Source organism: Raphanus sativus, chromosome 6 (assembly GCF_000801105.2).
Source record: "Raphanus sativus cultivar WK10039 chromosome 6, ASM80110v3, whole genome shotgun sequence".
Classification (NCBI taxonomy): domain Eukaryota; kingdom Viridiplantae; phylum Streptophyta; class Magnoliopsida; order Brassicales; family Brassicaceae; genus Raphanus; species Raphanus sativus.
The window spans coordinates 46028780-46046562 of NC_079516.1; the positions used below are offsets into that span (position 1 = coordinate 46028780).

General features: G+C 35.0%; 4 protein-coding genes across 4 annotated transcripts; 2 read left to right on the plus strand and 2 right to left on the minus strand.

Moving 5' to 3' along the window:
* Positions 1–6768: 6768 nt before the first annotated feature.
* LOC108812458 (disease resistance protein RML1A-like) lies at positions 6769–11029 on the minus strand. The gene is made up of 4 exons (XM_018584718.2): positions 10457–11029; positions 8784–9909; positions 8397–8696; positions 6769–8314 (listed from the first exon to the last, which is right to left on the minus strand). Exons 1-4 carry the CDS (start codon positions 10933–10935, stop codon positions 7142–7144), a joined length of 3078 nt encoding a protein of 1025 aa, XP_018440220.1. The 5' UTR covers positions 10936–11029; the 3' UTR covers positions 6769–7141.
* Positions 11030–13121: 2092 nt separating this feature from the next.
* Positions 13122–13836, plus strand: LOC108809505 (uncharacterized). Its single transcript, XM_018581643.2, has one exon. It carries the CDS (start codon positions 13283–13285, stop codon positions 13628–13630), a length of 348 nt encoding a protein of 115 aa, XP_018437145.1. The 5' UTR covers positions 13122–13282; the 3' UTR covers positions 13631–13836.
* A 218-nt stretch (positions 13837–14054) lies between these two features.
* Positions 14055–14850, plus strand: LOC108810200 (glyoxylase I 4). The gene has a single exon (XM_018582328.2). It carries the CDS (start codon positions 14217–14219, stop codon positions 14769–14771), a length of 555 nt encoding a protein of 184 aa, XP_018437830.2. The 5' UTR covers positions 14055–14216; the 3' UTR covers positions 14772–14850.
* A 719-nt stretch (positions 14851–15569) lies between these two features.
* LOC108809186 (uncharacterized) lies at positions 15570–16519 on the minus strand. Its single transcript, XM_018581321.2, has 3 exons — positions 16377–16519; positions 16135–16254; positions 15570–15888 (listed from the first exon to the last, which is right to left on the minus strand). Exons 1-3 carry the CDS (start codon positions 16395–16397, stop codon positions 15772–15774), a joined length of 258 nt encoding a protein of 85 aa, XP_018436823.1. The 5' UTR covers positions 16398–16519; the 3' UTR covers positions 15570–15771.
* Between the last annotated feature and the right edge of the window lie 1264 nt (positions 16520–17783).

Sequence of the window (17783 nt, forward strand, 5' to 3'; positions counted from 1 at the left end):
CTGGATTTTAGTCGGATATATTCCACCCGCTTACTCACCCGTTGGGCTTTTCCTATATAGGATATATTCGAAGAGGGATTGGATCTCACTACTTTGTATTGTATGGTCCTTGGGCCTGTCTTCTGGAAACCAATGGATACCGTACAGTATTTCAATGTCTCTACTACTGAGTTTGCCCTCTTCAATTTAGTTTATTGGTTTAAGATTTTAAAATAGTTTTGATTATTTTAGAATAAATCGTTTAATCTATATATAACAGCAAATCCAAGATGACGTAATCATTTTTTTATAGGAAAATAAAATCTAAATCTAATGGTTGAGTTTATCAATAATTTGTAATCCAACAGACAAGATCATCCCTCATCTATAAGATCCTACGTCATCAACCTTTTTCAGTAAAAGACGCAACGGTTCTCTACTTCCGCCTCTTTGCAAAAGGACATCTCATGTGCTTTCTTTGGGTTTCAACCAATGCGTCTTAGCAATTGCACCTTTTTGGAGTCGACTCTTCAATCAATCTACAGATAGAAGTTTTAGATTTCTTATTCTTACATATTCTATCGTCGTACCTCAGTTTTCGAGATGTGTGAATTTTCCTCTTAATAGAGTTCACCGTCATCGTCGTTTTTCTTTGGTACATGCATTTGTAATTGCAATTTCCTCTCACATAGTAGAGAGGCTCTGGCTGTACGTTTAACCAAAACCTGATTTTATGATTTTACAAAACACTAAATTACAAATAGAAACATGATAATCTCTTACTAATATAACGTACTTTGTATTAATGTAGATTATGTTCTTTGAGTTCAGAGTGATTAAATTTTTTATTTAGTTGTATTGTTCTTTGTCCCTCAAAAGAAACACTATAAAGACAGTTGAATAAAGAGGTACAGAAGATTTGGTCTTCTGCTATTTTATTTTTGCAAAAGTACAAGCTTTCTTTCAGAGCAGTTTCATTCATTAACATCTGATGCAGTTGGTCGTCATTCTCGAAAAGCAGTAACTAATCTTGCTTCAAGACTTTCAATAGAATTGCAAGCAGTAGACTCACTGTCACCAAAAGCTTGAGACTCCAAAACCTGAACTCGAAGCAAGATTCTCTTAAATTCTAATCCTACTGGAACTCAAACCTGAATTCCTGTAGACTCATATGTCACTAAAAGCTGTTTCATCGTAGATAGATATGGAGCTTTTTCGCTTAAAGCTAAACTGCTATAGCATTAGTTCTATATCTGCAGTTGATACAAAACACTGAAGGTTAGCTTTCAGAACAAGTAAATTTCAACCTTTTAACAAGATGAGTCCAGTGTAAAACTTGTCCTTGTAGGCTTGTAGCCACATGGTACGATCAGGTGTAAATCTTGAATTTATTTCCAGATTATGTGGACGCTCGTAACAAAAAATTAGAAAAGGGATACATAATGAATACATAGCCTATTCAGACAAATAGACTTAGAACTGTTTATAACTTTTGAACATGGACTCTTATAGACTGGCAAAATCTTGCATTGTAATCGAGTATTTGGTCCAGAATTTCATGCTCGCTGTTAGGCTGCATAGGTAAACTTTCAACTCCAGAGCCACAGTTTCCCATAATCTCTTCCCAAATTTTGGAATCAACAGAGGATCAATGAACTTTTTTTGTCTCCTCAGCCATTTGTTACTTAAGGACCGTTGATAGTTCTGCTTTTGTCTACCACTATGGAAGAGTCTGTTATGAGAACTGTGCGAAGCTCTTTGTGATAATTTTCTGGCTGCTTAAAAAGGCAAAGACCATATAATGTTTGCAAGTATCAGATGGTAATTACAAGAACTTATGCTTCCATTGGACATAATGAAATTATTAATTATGCATAACATGAGATACATACTACTTCTAAGGTAAGGCATCCTTCACGTGCTAACATGACATTATGCATGAAAGAAGGAACACCTGATTCAGCATCTTCAAGTTCTGGCGTATGAACACAATTGACACTTGCTGCTTGAGAATGATAGTTGTGATCATATTGATTAATGCTGTCAGAAAATGTTCACCCTTATGTTGGCCAGTTATACAAACTTCGAATATAAATTTGTTATGTAAATGCCTTAAAACATATGAAGATTTGTACAATTGATGGTAAAATTCATAGTTTCTAGAGATGCATATATATGTAATATATATATATATATGAATGAATGAGAAAAATAGTGGAAAGAGATAACAAATAAGCATCACTTTAGAATACACCTGATCAATTATGTATTATTCATATTTCATTAAAATTAAGAATTTATTAAAAATATGTAGTTCATACTGGAAACATCTTACTAAAAACATTAAATTCCAGCAAAATAAGCTTTTTAAAGTTTCAATGACAAAATTTATAAGAAATTCATCATTCTTCCCCAAACATTGCATTAAAAGTAACTTATTTGTGTTTCACTCAGCAGTTATAATTTCCCCATTTATAATCTATTAATTTTAGTATTAATTTTAGAAATATTTTATATATTAAAAATATTGTTCATCATTTTTCATTTTACACACTTCTATATAAGTTTGTTAAAAAAGTTACATATAAAGTTTGATATTTTTTCCCCGCGAACCGCGGGGTTCCAAATCCTAGTAGATTTAAAAGGAATTTCTAGATTCTTAATTTTTTTGTCAAAGAATCTTGTAGATTATAACAGATTCTTTAGCTAAAGATAATTATAAACTTTGGTAGAGTTTATCTCTAATGTATTGAATAATATATATTTGTTGCATTTGTTATTATCGGTTTTTTGCCGACTGTTCAAGTTCTATAAATTATCTCCAAGTCAAAGACGAGTTATAATCATTAGCTAGAACTTTCGTCTGCGTCTGCAGGTATTACTCATTTCTGTAACTTTTGCACGTATAACATGCATGTTTCGTTTGATTGCGCTTTTTATTCATATTTTGCTTTGCGTTTCTTTTCCTATCTATATTGATTTTAAATTATGTGATATATTACTATAACAAGCTGATGGGAGATTCACAGAAAAGTAAAGAAAAAGGTACGTATAGTCAATGGGGACAAAAGGAAACAAATCTCTTGGTCGATCTGTTTGTCGATGCTATTCATCGAAATTGGCGTGATGCTAGTGGTCTAATAAACAAGTTTACAGTGGATCAAAAAATCTTACATGTTCTCAATGAAAAACTTGGATGCCAAAAAGAACACAAGCACTACTTAAGTAGAATAAAATTTTGAGAACCATACACCAAAACTATTTGAATCTTCAACGCTGTAGCTCCGAATTTGGATGGGATCCTGACACACAATGGTTTACTGCTCCAGATGAGGTGTGAGATGAATATCTAAAGTTATGTATTTGATTACATAAATTTATTAAGCTTTCAAACATATTATAACTGAAAACAATTTTTATTTATCCACAGAAACATCCCACACATACCCATATACGCTGTGATTCTGTTGCAAAATTTGAAGATTTGAAACTCATATTTGGAAATGGTGTAGCTACCGATCGTTCTGCAGTTGGAATGGGTGATACTACAGATAGATGCTCGAAAGTTTAGAGTTGAGGAGAAAACTCAAGTGAGAGAAAACATGAATCTTCATCAAAGCAGTGATTGAGTTTGAATGATTATGATACATTTAAAACCACCATTGCTGGAGATGTTATGATAACAATAGCTTACTACACCCAGGCGTGTTATAGTTTTGACGGCTACGGAGTGTAGTTTGTAATCGTGTTATTTGTTTTTGTTAATTATAAAAAGAGTTTTTGATAATACTAGAGCTAGGTGCAATAATTCGAGAGACAAATTTTACGAAGCAAGTTCTTATAAATCAGTGATCTAATAACTACAGATTTTAAAGGATGACAAAATCAATAACTTTCTTTATTTTTTGAATAACACAATTTTTTCATTGACATTGTAAAACATTGAATCCAATAACTCTAGATTTTTGTAAACTTCTAACTACTTACTGTAAATTCATAAACCAATAACATCAACCTTTTACATACTTTTTAAAAGTCTTAATTGAATAACACCAGAGTTATTATAAAATCCAAATCTATAAAAATCTCTACAAATTAGGAATCCAAATCTTCTTCCTCTTACTTACCAAAAGCAAGCAAAATCATGTCGTTGACATCTATATCGGGATTACAAAAAAAGTTTAACTATTTTTAAAAAAGAGAAAAAGCAACATATTCTCTCATACTAATTGAGAGAGTGTTTGCAACATCAGTTAAAGCTTCGTTCCATCAAAGCAGTGTGAACACATCCCTATATATTAAAAGAGATGCATTCGTAATTAATGCATTTACACTGTATTTTTTGAATTTGCTGACGTGTCGCCTTCACAATCATTTAACATTTAATGCGTTCACACAATAAATTTTTTAACTACACTCGAAACAATTTAATGTGTTCGCATTCTATTTTTTTCAATAAGTTTTTTTGGTTCATACATTTTTAACATTTATAATAGTGAATTGAAATTATTTAAAATTCTCTTTGTACAACTACTAAATAATAGAATTTTTAAAAAAATCATTAAGATTCGCATCAACTAAAATGCTTGAGTGAGAATGTTTTAGAAATTGAAAGTTTCATATCTAACTTGGTTTCTTGAAAAGAGACATGTGACAAATACGGTGATGAGTAGGGTCCAACGCTATACTCTAAGTGTATAGATCGTTTCAAAATGTTACATTTGGCAACTGTGATATCAAATAGTGTCTACACAATTCATTGAGATCTCTTTCAAAGTTCTTCTCGGATCTATGAAGATAACACTTTACTGTTGGGTTTTTTAGAGAAACTTGACAAGACTGAAAGGAGGAGACATGTTGGTGAGAATGATGATGATGATGATGATGATGATGATGACGACGACGATATAACTCAAAACCATGTTTTATGGTCGTGTCCATGGATGGCTGATGGTCTGAGCGAGAGTGACTACAAGGGATTTCTTTGGGGAGCTGATTGCACCGAGAGTTTTCTAAAACAATCGAAGTTAAAGGTAAATGGTTAACTTCTAATGATGTTTTCGTAAGTGATTATTTAAATTTAATGTGTTTTGTTTACCTTTTTAGATGATCATAAGATCACATGAAGGACCTGATGCAAGATCAGATCGAGAAGACATGGGAAAAATGCTATGCGGGTACTCACATTAACACTAATCAAAATTTACATTATTAAACTCAATAAAAACTAATTTCTATGAGTATAAATATACAACTTTTTATATTATGTTTAAGTTCAAACAACAAAAATAAAAATAGATTATCTTATATAAAATACAAAATCTTAAAATATCACCAACATTGTTTGTACAAACAATACAAATAATATTGGATGTCCTTTTTCTTAAACTATTATTTAGATTTTATTTGTTTTTGCAAGTATTTAGAAACTTAAAAATGAAACCATTGGTTCGACATAAGAACTGTCAAAAATTCATATAACATGAAACCAAACAAATATAATAGTTTTAGGTTTATCACCGAAAAATTAAAAATCTCGATCACTTCAACCGAACAAAACAAAATAAATATGGATTTAGAATGATATTTATATTTTAGGAGGTTAAAAAAATAATGTAATACCGAACAGATATCTAGATTAAACAGATATCTAGATTAAACAGATATAATGTTTTTATCTTAAAAAGTAGGATTGGGCAAAATATCTGGAACTGACGAACCGAACCGAAACCGAAACCGAAATTAAAGGTCCCGAACTCGATCAGACACGAGGTAAATAACCGAATAGTTCCTAAACTGATGTATCCGAATAACCGGTACTCAACCCGATCCGAACCGAGAACCGAATGAGTATCCAAAGATTTTCGAAATGTAAATATATATTTAAAAATATTATTTATAATTATATGTATAATTATTTTAAAAATTAAAATCAAAATTATATATTAAATATATTAATTCTTTTGTGTATTTTAGATAAAATATGATAGTTTGTATAGAAATACTCAAAAACCGTGTCCAATGAGTAATTTTAGTTTTTTTGGTACATTTGGGTAGTTTGGATACAAAATACATGAACCAAAATTTGGTAATATGGTTAATTTGAGTATGAACCAGTTTCAGATATATTAGTTATTCAGTTATTTTAAGGTTTTTTACATCAAAACCAAACCCACTCGATCCCGGGAGGATTTGACTCGAACCCGACTCGGAATTTTGTAATACCCAAACGAGACTTAATTTTTAAACCTGAGAAACCCGGTATCCGAAAAAAACGACGGATACCTAAATACTCATGCCTATTAAAAAGATAACAAAATCAATAATTTCATTCCGTGCAAGGCACGGGTTATTACCTAGTATCTGAATTATTCGAAGGTTCCACTAAAAATGTATACTAATATTAATGAAGAAAATAATGTCTTAGTGTCAAATGATGATTATATTTTTGTAACTAAAACAATACTAGAAAAATCAATTCGATTGAATTAAACAAACACAAACAAAACCAAAATAAAACGAACCAAACACAAACCAAACTAAATTAAAACAGAATCGAACACAATCCAAATCGAAATAAAAACGAACACAAATCAAACCAAACTAATTTAAATTTACTTTGGTTAAGGGTCTCAAACCAAACTAATTTAAATTTACTTTGGTTAACGGTCTCTTAGACTTTAATAAACCAAATCAAACCTAACCCCGTATTTTTTTAAATAAAATCTAAACATGTAGTTAAACTGACATGTTTATTCCTAATAAAATCGAGATATTGCTGATTTGAAATAATCTGTCAATATTATATATTTTAAATATTTATCATAAAATTCACTCTGCACAAAGTGAGGTCTTATCCTAGTTTACAAGTAATCCGTATATTAAACCAAAGAGCAATATACACTACAAGAAAATGAGTATCTTCTGACGGCCCTATCCGTTGGAAAACGGTCGGAAATGGACCGTTTTGACTGATGACAAAAATTGGAAAACGGTCGGAAAATGGTCACGCTCATGAAATTTCACGGTATGTCTTCTTTTTTCCTCAGACCAAGCTTCTTAGGACAACTCCACCAACCGTATTTACCACACTTTTATCTCTAGAGACCTCAATGGCTCCATCCTTGTGCTCTTTTAATCTGCTGCTGCTACTCTCACCTTCCTATGCCAAGATCTGTACACCACACCCAAGAATCATATAATCAGTATTCTTGTCAAAGTTTTCCCTGCTGCCACTGAATTCAAATATAATGTCGCTGGTAGTCGCATCAGACTCAAGGCATCTGTGTTCTTCAAATAGGTCCCCAGAAAATACTATCAGGTGTTCAGTTAAGAGTTGGAAATACCCAACAGCGTATCTAAATTCCTTGATGAGAACCCCTTTGCTTTTTAGACGACAAAAACCTGAAGTGTCGACCAAGGCCTGATCAGTTAGAGAAAGCAGGAGGCAAGCCTTAAATCTTGATGATGCAGAGAAAGTCGTTGAAGAGATGGTTATGGAGTTGTTTTTGCCTTTGTGAGTAAACTCTGCAGGGACTTGTTTACTTGGTAACACTAAACACTTGTAATCCCATCGTTGTATGATTGCTCTTCTTTCTTCTTCATCTAGTGACAAACAGTTGACGAACATGACTTCTCTGGTTGGATGGTAGATAGAAGAAGATACTCTTGCGTCTTTCTCCGATTTGCAGCGGTTGAGAGTAACATGTGCTCTTGGTTCATCGAACGAGAAACATACGCTTTTGAGTGATTCACAATCAAATACATCGAGTTTCCGAAGCGAAGGCGGGAGACTCTGCAGTGACACCAGCTTTCTGCAGTTGCCGATGGTAAGAGACTCAAGACAAGGGAGACCAGTGACACAATCTGGAACCCTCTTTATATCGCTCTTGCTTAGTACTAGATCCGTCACACTTAGCGGGACATGTGCTAATCTCTTGATCCTTCTGCTGCCCATCTGAAGCCTGTTAAGACGAGACCAACGTCCAACAACGGATGGAGGAACATCTTCTATCTTTGTGTTTGCCACATAAAGATATTTGATGTTGCTAGAAATGTCTGGAAACGTTCTCAACTGTGTGCAACTACTCATGTTGACTTCCTCAAGAGATGCTAAGTTGATGTTGGTGGGAATAACTCGTAGCCTTTTGCAGTAGCTCATGTTTAACTTTTTCAGTTTGTGTAGATTCCGAATAGAAGAGGGAAGCTCCACCAAACTTTTGCAAGACGAAAGTGATAGTGTCTCGAGATTAGTAGCCTTGGAAAGATTTGGGATTTCTTTCAACCTCCAGCAATTGTCCAGAGCTATGTTCTTGAGATTTGGAAGGTGCTTCATGTACAAACACACAACAAATGAGACATATGATACTTAGGTTAAAGCATTAGAAACATATTTGCAATTTTTTTTAAAGCTGGATTCCACCCCATAGCTTTTCGAGAAGGGGGCTATCTCGCATCGAAATCTCAACGAGACATATTGGCTGAAACTTTGGAGGCAGATGTTTTCTTGGGTAAGAATCCCAATCAAGTAACTTTAGATGAGGTAGATACTTCATGTCCTTTGCTATTCTCAGTGTATCACCATTTACAAGTTTCCATCCGTAATAATAGATCCTTAAGAATTGAAGATTAGGCATTCGTTCAAAGGCTCGCCCACTTATAGACACTTCACCCATAGTAGACATATCAAATGATATACCTATGACCGATCCAGTGCCCTAACAAACATTCCAAAAGAGAGCTGACGAAACTGTTATCTTGAAACTAAAAAAAAATAATCTCAAGAGAGATATGTAACAACTTACTGTTTCCTTTGTTAGAACATCACGAATCTCTTCGGGTTCTACTAAAAACTGACGTTTTCCAGGCTCATCTGACTGTTCATGAACTACTTGTCTACCCAGCTGTTGGAGCAATGAGTGCATCACTACCTTATGAAAATTGGTATCGATTTGCACAAGAGATTTGACGGCTAGGGTCTTCAGCCCATTCTCGACGTCCAAATTGCTGTCAGCGAGCATGCTTGTCAAATAATCAACAGTATAATTATCATAGTAAAAACTATGGTTGAAGAAGCATGCGATGTGGAGAAACAGAGATTGATCTTTTCTCGACAACCTATCATATCCCACTCTTAGCACGTCCTCAATCTTTCTGTCAAGATTAGTTCCGATCCTAGATAGCTGAAGCTCCCACTCTTCCTTGCTCTCCCCACGCAAAGATGAACCCACAACACAAAGGCCTAGCGGAAGATTGCCGCAAATCTTTGCTACTTTATTTGCAACCACTTCAAAATCATCTCGTACGTAACTTTGTTTGAAAGCAGATAGACACAAAATCTCCAAAGCTTCTTCTGGTGATGGAAAATGCACGTGGTACGTATCATTAATCCTATGCGCCTTCAAAATACTTTTATCTTCCGTGGTAATGATGATCCGACTTCTGAAACCAAACCAACAAGGCTCCTTTGCCAGAATCTCTAGTTTATCTAGATCGTCTACATCATCAAGAATGATAAGCACTCTTTGATCTTGTAGCCATTCTTTTATGGCACCTAAATGATGTGCCCGAATATCCCTTTGGTTGAAAAGCTTAGATAGAAGCTGGTTTTGTAAACCCAACTTGGTATCATAGTCATCAACACCCATTATGCTCTTATAACTTCCCTTGAGGTTCCCCATAAAGCATCTAAGTCGGAAATCACCAGAAAGATGATTGAATAAAGCTCTAGCGATTGTGGACTTACCAATTCCAGCAGGACCCCAAATCCCAATCATCTTCACATCATCACACTCCAAGCATAACAAACTGATCAGTTTGCTCAAGTGAGCTTGCAGTCCCACTATCTTGTCGAAATCCCTTGACAGTGTAATATTCAGTTTGTTCCACACATCTGTGGCCAACTTTTCAACCATGTCTGCTTCATCAGTCCTAACAAAGGAAGGGAAAAAAATATTATTTTTATTGTGTAAAATTTATTATTGAATTATTGATTAAGAAATGATCTTTAGAACACTAAAATCAAAGCAATCATGTTTTACCCAACCACAATTCTCTCTAGAACAATAAAATCAAAGCAATTATGCTTTATTAATAAATTTTAAAGCTACAGCCTAAAATCTTTAAAAATATATATATTGGTTCTAAAAAACATTTTTTACAACTTTTATTAAGTGCTTTGAAAATAATTCTACAGCAAAAAAATATTAAAGCCAAAAAAAAATCACAACCTATTTTTTTTCTTAAGCAAAAAATCACAGCCTATTTTCTTAAGTAAAAAATATAAAGATACATCATCAAACCAATCAACTCCATAAGTTTAGAGCTTTTAAATCTTTGAAATAGTTCTAGAGCAATAAAATCTAAAACTAAAAAGTAAACATACAAAATGTACATCTTAAAAGCAATAAATCCAAAGCTACCAATCAACCCCATAAGCATTATAGTTAGTTAGTAGAGCTCAAGAGAAACAACAAACCAATTCAAAGAGTGTTCTCCAGCTATGGTTGCTACATATGACAAAGCGTTGCTCCATCTTTGCTTCTCTTCCTCTGTTTTCCCTTCACAAGTTTTCTTAAATGCGTCTCCGAACTCTCCCTCCTGTTTCCGCACATGGGACGGATCAACATCATAAAAAACAGTCATCACCATCTGACCCTGACCCTGATCTTCTCTGCACTTCAAGATTTCAAGTAGTTCATCTAAACACCAGCTCGAAGAAGCATAATTCTTTGAGAGAAGAACGATCCAGACCCTCGACTCTCTAATTGCTTGTACAAGTTCAGGTCCGATCGTATGGCCTCTCTCGATCTCTTGGTCGTTGAACGTTGTGATCCCTTTGCTTGCTAATTGATTGCGTAAATGACTGAGAAACCGTCTACGGACATCTGGACCGTGAAAGCTCAGGAAAACATGGTATCTCGTTACGCGAGAAGAGGAAGAAGAAGATGAAGCCATGACAGAGATGTGAAAGAGAGGTTAAAGATAGTACTATTACAACAATGGTTTTGATAAGATATCTATGGAGGAAGAAACAAGTTGCTTCTTTATATATTGAAGCAAAACGTGTAAACGAGAATGAAATTTTTAGCGAAATTGCGAAGAAAGTAATTTTTATATTTTTTTAAGAATGAAAAACAAAGAAAGAGAAGTTTCAAAGAAATTTGTACAAAAGTCTTCGTGGAGGACCCCATAAGATTCTGTTTCACTACGGTTGAGGACGATGACCACTGAATAGAAAATGAGGGTTTCATGCATACTTGCTCAATTATGTTCCAAGTTCAGTGTTCTTTTGAGTCACTGGATCTACCGTTGACTTACCCTTACCATCAGTTCTACTTGTTTTGTTGATAGTAATTACATCACTATATTAAAGAAAATTCAAAGATAATAAAAGTTCAAGGCCAATTAAGATCACTCGGTGAATATTCTCATATACCAATTTACTACCGCTAAATATCGAAACTGCAGCGTTCTTTATTACTACTTAACAGGTAGGACCAATGGAAACAAAATCAATCAATCTTGGAAAAAATTGGCTACATTCTTGGTTCCTGCAAGATCTAACAGCAAAATAAACGAAATATCATCAATTCATGGGTTTCCTTTTAATTAACAACGGTATATGAAACCACATACTGGGGTTTTAAGACAAAACCAAAACACTATAAAATCAACCATTCTAGAATCTAGGCTGTGTGATTAAGCTGGTTCTTACTAAAGCTGGCTCCATTTGGGTTGAATGGTGTAGAGACGAGGGTATGATCTTATGGACCATAAAACAGATCAAAGAGACGACTCGGGTTAGCAAATAAGCTCAGGTTTTTAAGAGTGGAGAATGGACAAAACATGTAGGGTTTTGGAACAAAGTAGGTGTTCATCAATTGTGTTTTGTCTGAATAAGGATCCTATCTTCATCCCTAAATTCATTGAAACTTCTCTTATCAAGTTTGGTTCCGGATTGCCTCTGGTTGCCAATCACATAATTGGAGGGACACGTTGAGCTTCAATTAATGGTCCAAATCACAAGAACAGTTTGCTAGGACAGAGAAAAACCCATAGATTGCATCGTCTAAAATTACAGATCCGTGGCTGCTACAGTGACATCATTCTGTTATATTCAGTACATAATAGCAAGTTACCGTTAGGCGTATTTGCTGCTTGCTTCGCCAACCTAGATCTGGGTTTCTGTCTTTTTGTAATATGGACCTTGGTTGTCCGTACTTTGATCTCATTGTTTGAGCTGGGCTTTTGAACTGTGTACACTTTTTTTCTTTAACTTGTTTTCAGTATTGATCTACCCCAAGGTCCACAACAAACACTAGATCCCTTTTAAGATTTTATATTTTTTCACAACTTCTGATTTGAAATTTGAATTATACACGCCCATGTTTGAGTAGTAGATTAGTAGTTTTGCTAGGTTATCAATTTTCAGTCAGCACCAAAAGTTGAAAAAAATATTTTCAATGAGAAGAAGGGAAAATCCTGTGAACCAAAAAAAAACAATCAGCGGTGAACAGTTCAAGCTAGAGAGTAACGCGACAATACATGTGAAGCAATTAAAAACGAAACAACCCCCAATTTAATCTTCCTCTCCGGTCACATGTGAAGGCGTGAAGCTAAGATATGCATGCTTGACCCCTCCTAGGCCATTAAAAATAGGAGATGGATGTTGTGTTCTATGGCAGGTGTGTTATTATTACACTCACTCGTATAACTTTGTTTATAGGATTTAAAACTAATTAAACAAAAAAGTTGTTACTGATCCTTCAAGGGAAGAAGCACTTGAATTTAATTATAGGATGCCAAAGGTTAATGATGGTTGCTACTTTTCATTCTTCTACTTACTAATTACTTCTACCAACTAATAATAGTAAGTATCTTATGCAATGGGACCAAATTATCCAATAATTTCTCAGTACTATAGGTAAATTAAACTCAGTCTGTGTACCTTCACAACATCAACCTTGTGGTCTTTAGATTTAAAAACAAGATTGGTATTGAGAAAACTCGAGACTTTTTGGGTACAGAAAAAGAAAACCAAAATATTATAGGACCATAGAGAGGTAGGGAAAGGTAAACTTATCATGAGTAATCATATTGTTCCCTATGTAAATGACTTCTTATTTTTTCACCACCCAAAACTAATCCCAAGCAACAACCACTTCATTTCACGATCACCTTATAAATACCAAAACTTATATCAAAGTCTCAACAAACACACCAAACTAGCCCCCACCTGCTCAACGACTTATAAGCCTTTCTACATTATCAGCAAACAAATTGATCAAGCCGAGTGAGAAAAATGAAAACAAAGACTTGCCTCGTTTTCTTCTTCTCTTCTCTAATCATCACAAACATAGCCTTAGCGCAAGACCGAGCTCCTCACGGGTTGGCTTATGAGACCCCAGTGGCGTTTTCACCTTCTGCATTTGACTTCTTTCACGCGCAACCACGAAACCAGGATGCAACTTTAGAGCCTTGCGCTGAATCAGGCTGCTCGCCTCTCCCAGTGTCTGCGAAGGTTCAAGGAGCTTCTAAAAAAGCACAGCAAAGCGAGGTAGCAACAATGTCAATTGGTTCGAGAAGCGGAGTGGGAGCTGGTGGTGTGGTCGGGATCATCTTTGGACTTGCGTTTCCCATGGTAATGTGAACCATTCTAGTTCCATCCAACCTTATTGTTTGAGCTGATATAATGATAGATTATATATCTAGACTTTGAGTTTAAATGTGTGCTTTTTTTTTCTTCACTTGTTCTTAAAGCTTGTACAAGATTTCCATACGCTGTGGTTAATAGCAGAACGTATTGGATTGTTTGGCTACGGATCTCAGTTATATTTGATTAAAATTTAGGGAACATTTTTTAAAAAATTGTTTTATTGTAACAAAAAATGTATATGAGAAATAATATATAAACATGTTATAATGGATGGTAAGTGAGCATCTCGATCATCAACAAGCTTTGCTAAAACTTCTAGTAAAACGTAACAATCTTATCAGTTAAAGAAAGTAGATACACACAGAGAATATATACGTTCCAGCAATCTTCAGTTTGGGGCTAACACAGTAGATAATAATGTGAAGTTGGAAGAGTGCGACACGTGAGCAAATGTATGTTCACACGCGTAAGCTCGCTAGTCAATCGCCTATCACGTGTCCATCTTTCAACCCTCGACCACTCCCGCTTTTAAGTTAAGGTATAGTTCTTTCTTCTAGACAAAGCAATTCCTCAAAACCTAATGGAGAAGGAGAAGGAGAAGGAGAAGGAGAAGGAGAAGGAGAAGGAGAAGAAAAGCGAGGAATCAAAGCCGCCATTGATGGCGTTAAACCATGTATCAAGACTCTGCAGAGACGTCAAAAAGTCCCTCGAGTTCTACACGAAAGTGTTAGGGTTCGTGGAGACAGAGCGTCCCGCGTCTCTCGACTTCGACGGAGCGTGGCTATTCAACTACGGCGTTGGGATCCATTTGGTGCAGGCTAAAGACGAAGAAAAGTTACCTTCGAACACGGACCATTTGGACCCGATGGATAACCACATCTCGTTCCAGTGCGAAGACATGGAAGCTTTGGAGAAGAGGCTCAAGGAAGTGGATGTGAAGTACATCAAGAGGACGGTCGGTGAGCAGGAAGACGCAGCTATCGACCAGCTCTTCTTTAATGACCCCGATGGTTTCATGGTCGAGATCTGTAACTGCGAGAATCTTGAGCTTAAACCGCGTCATTCGGCTGATGCTATACGTCTCCCGGGAGATCGACACGCGCCTCCTGTTTCGCTCCCTCAGGCCAATTCTTAATACATACTAGTATACTACTTGGGACTTTGTTTTTTGTTCCTGTTTTTGTACTACGTTACTGTTTTATTAATTAATGGTTTAGTCCACAAACTCCATCCAATAGTGAGTGTTAGAAACAGTGTAAGCATTTGCAATTTATTCAAAAATTCAGAGACCAGCAGAATAAATCTGAAATAGGTGAAGGAAAGAATGAGAATCAAACCAAGAACCATAAGTTAACGAATATGAGACACAAACACAAACAATAAGCATAACCCCAAGTATAAGCCAGAACCCTATTCCAAACTGTGAAGCATGAATTTTGTAGTAATTTCAGAGATATTGTGGTAATCCAAATTTTCAGAGAAGGAAGTAGTAAGCACACTTGGAAAGCAAGGATATACGCTTTAAGCAGAATCTGGCTGCTCGCCAGTGCCCTTGGCATTGGTGATTCAAGGAGCTACAGCACAAGCACAGTAAAGCGAGATAGCATCCATTTAAGTAATTCTAGAAGCAAATAGAGGAGCTGGTGGAAAGGATCATCTTTGGACTTGTGTTTGCCGTGCTGATAATTAACCATTCCAATTACTTTCAGCCTGGTTTTTGAGCTGGTATGACTAGATTGGAGTTAAAAATGTATGATACTCTTCACTTTTCTTGTAGCTCTATTTCTAAATTTCGATTTGATCATGCCGTATTGGAAAGCATGATCAAATATTGATAACCGTTCACCTGCCCATTGAAATATCAAATCTAACAGAATACAATGGGAGGAAAGGTCACAGCATGTCAATCATTAAGCCGAGGAGCGAGCGAATGTTAAACCAAAAGACCTGGACATTCTCAGTAAACATAACAACACTGTGCTCAAGAAAAGTAAGAGCAAAACAGGAATACTTAGTGTGTATTCAAGATAACATCATCATACAATTGTAAAAAAAATAACCAGCAATAAGTAGAGAAACAGGGCGGCCAAGTATTGAGCAAAAGTATCCATCTCTCTCTCTCTCTCTCTCTCTCTCTACCATTTACGAGAACTAAGGTATTGAATGGCAGGTTCAAAGGTCTGGTCCACAGCTTTGTTCCACAGAGACGCAAACTCCATCCTATATTTCTTCCCGAATATCCCTTCTCTCACCTGTAAAAACATCCCCATGTTTTTCTTTTTTAACTTACAATTGCAACCTAATGTAACTATGAGATCACTAAATTGTAACCAGACGTTCATATCAGAAACCTACAAAATCCAGCTAGACTCTATATCAATGCCTTAGAAAAACAATATTCAGCCGTTCTCTAATCTCAAAATTGGTTAGCTAACTAAACCGGAACCGAGATTCTCATCAATTCAGAAATTGAGTCGGATTCTCAGACTCAAAATAACCTGAGATTGATCCACGGATTGAGATTTACGATCGGCGACGGATTCACGGATGAGTTTTCGCTGCTCCAGAACGACGAACCCTGTCAAGGCGCTACCTAGCGTGAAGCCAAGAAGACGCTCCTATACACGAAGAGATTACGAATGTCAACAAAAAAAAAAAAGTAAAACATTTACAAAAGAGCGAATAGATTCGAAATGATAGAAATCGATTCTGGAGTTTTGAGATGAGAAAGAGGCAAAACCTGAGCGAGAATGCTGATCATCTCTACCTAGGTTTGATTTGCTTGGGACGGAAAAGGGATTTTTCCTTTTTTTTGTTTTTAGTTTCTCTTGAAAGACCAAAATTGAGGAAGACGAGACGACGAAGCAGAATAAGTGAGACGGGTAATGGGCCGTGGCCCATTATATCAATCAATCCGATATGATTTTAAGCAACTAAAGCGGCTCCAAACATATATCAATAATAAGTTAGTTATTAAGTGGAGAGTTAGGGCCAGACTGGTGTAACCGCAGCGGTTGCGGTTGCGGTTGCGGTAGTTTGCGGATGCGGGTAGTTGCGGTTTTAAGCGTTTTTTAGAGATTTGTACGACTGGTATAGCTGTTAGAAATTGTTGCGTTTGCGGGACTCTTATGACTGGTAAACTACAAAACGCAACATCTGTTAAATAATAATTTAACAATATTTACATTTTATGTAATTATAAAAATATTAAAAATCATAATAATATGATAAATATAAAATTTATATTTATAAAATCATATTATTCAATTTTAAAAATTTATAGAAAATATTTAGTTTTGAATTTTATAATATAAATTGAAATATAATATGAATACATTTACAATTTCTATTATTTCAATTGAAAATTTTTATTGGATATTTTTAGTATTATTTTTATTTATTCTGTTTTTAAAGAAAAAGAATTTACCCTCCCGCAACCGCCCGCAACCGCAAACGCTAGCTGGAACCAGCTTTTGATTTTAAGAGGTTCGGAGCGGTTTGAAGCGATTTGTAGCGTTTTCTGTGATTGTTTCGAAACGCCAACAACCGCTATAAACCGCAAAAGCTGCGTTTGCGGGTGGTAGCGGGAAAACCAGTCGGCACCTAAATAGTTAAGATACTTTTTAAACAAATTAAATTTATGACAAATCTTTCAAAAAATAAATTTATGTCAGATGTTTCTAAAATATGCTTTATTATGTTAATATAAATTGATTTTAAAACTTTATATGATATTTTCTGTTTAAATTTTTACAATTTAATTCTATAATATTAAGTACAAAAATTTATTCTGTTGGTAAACCTGTTTAAATATTGTCAAAAATTGTACCTATTTAAATAGTAGTTTTCTATATCCATTAAATCTAGATTTAGATTTTGATCGATGACCATTTGATCAATAGAAAAGTAAATAGTTAACAAAGTTTTATTTGACGAACTGGATCAATACCAAAAAAAATGGTTAATTTGTTTCTCACAAAAATGGGAGAGAGAACTTTTTCTTGACATATACATAGAATACATAAAAGAAAGAAAGGAGTGGAACTTTTATACCTCAAGAAATACTTCAATTAATTGATTGAAAATTTAACAAACAATGAATTTTGCTACTATTTTCCTAGAATAACCCTATATGTTGAATTTTGTG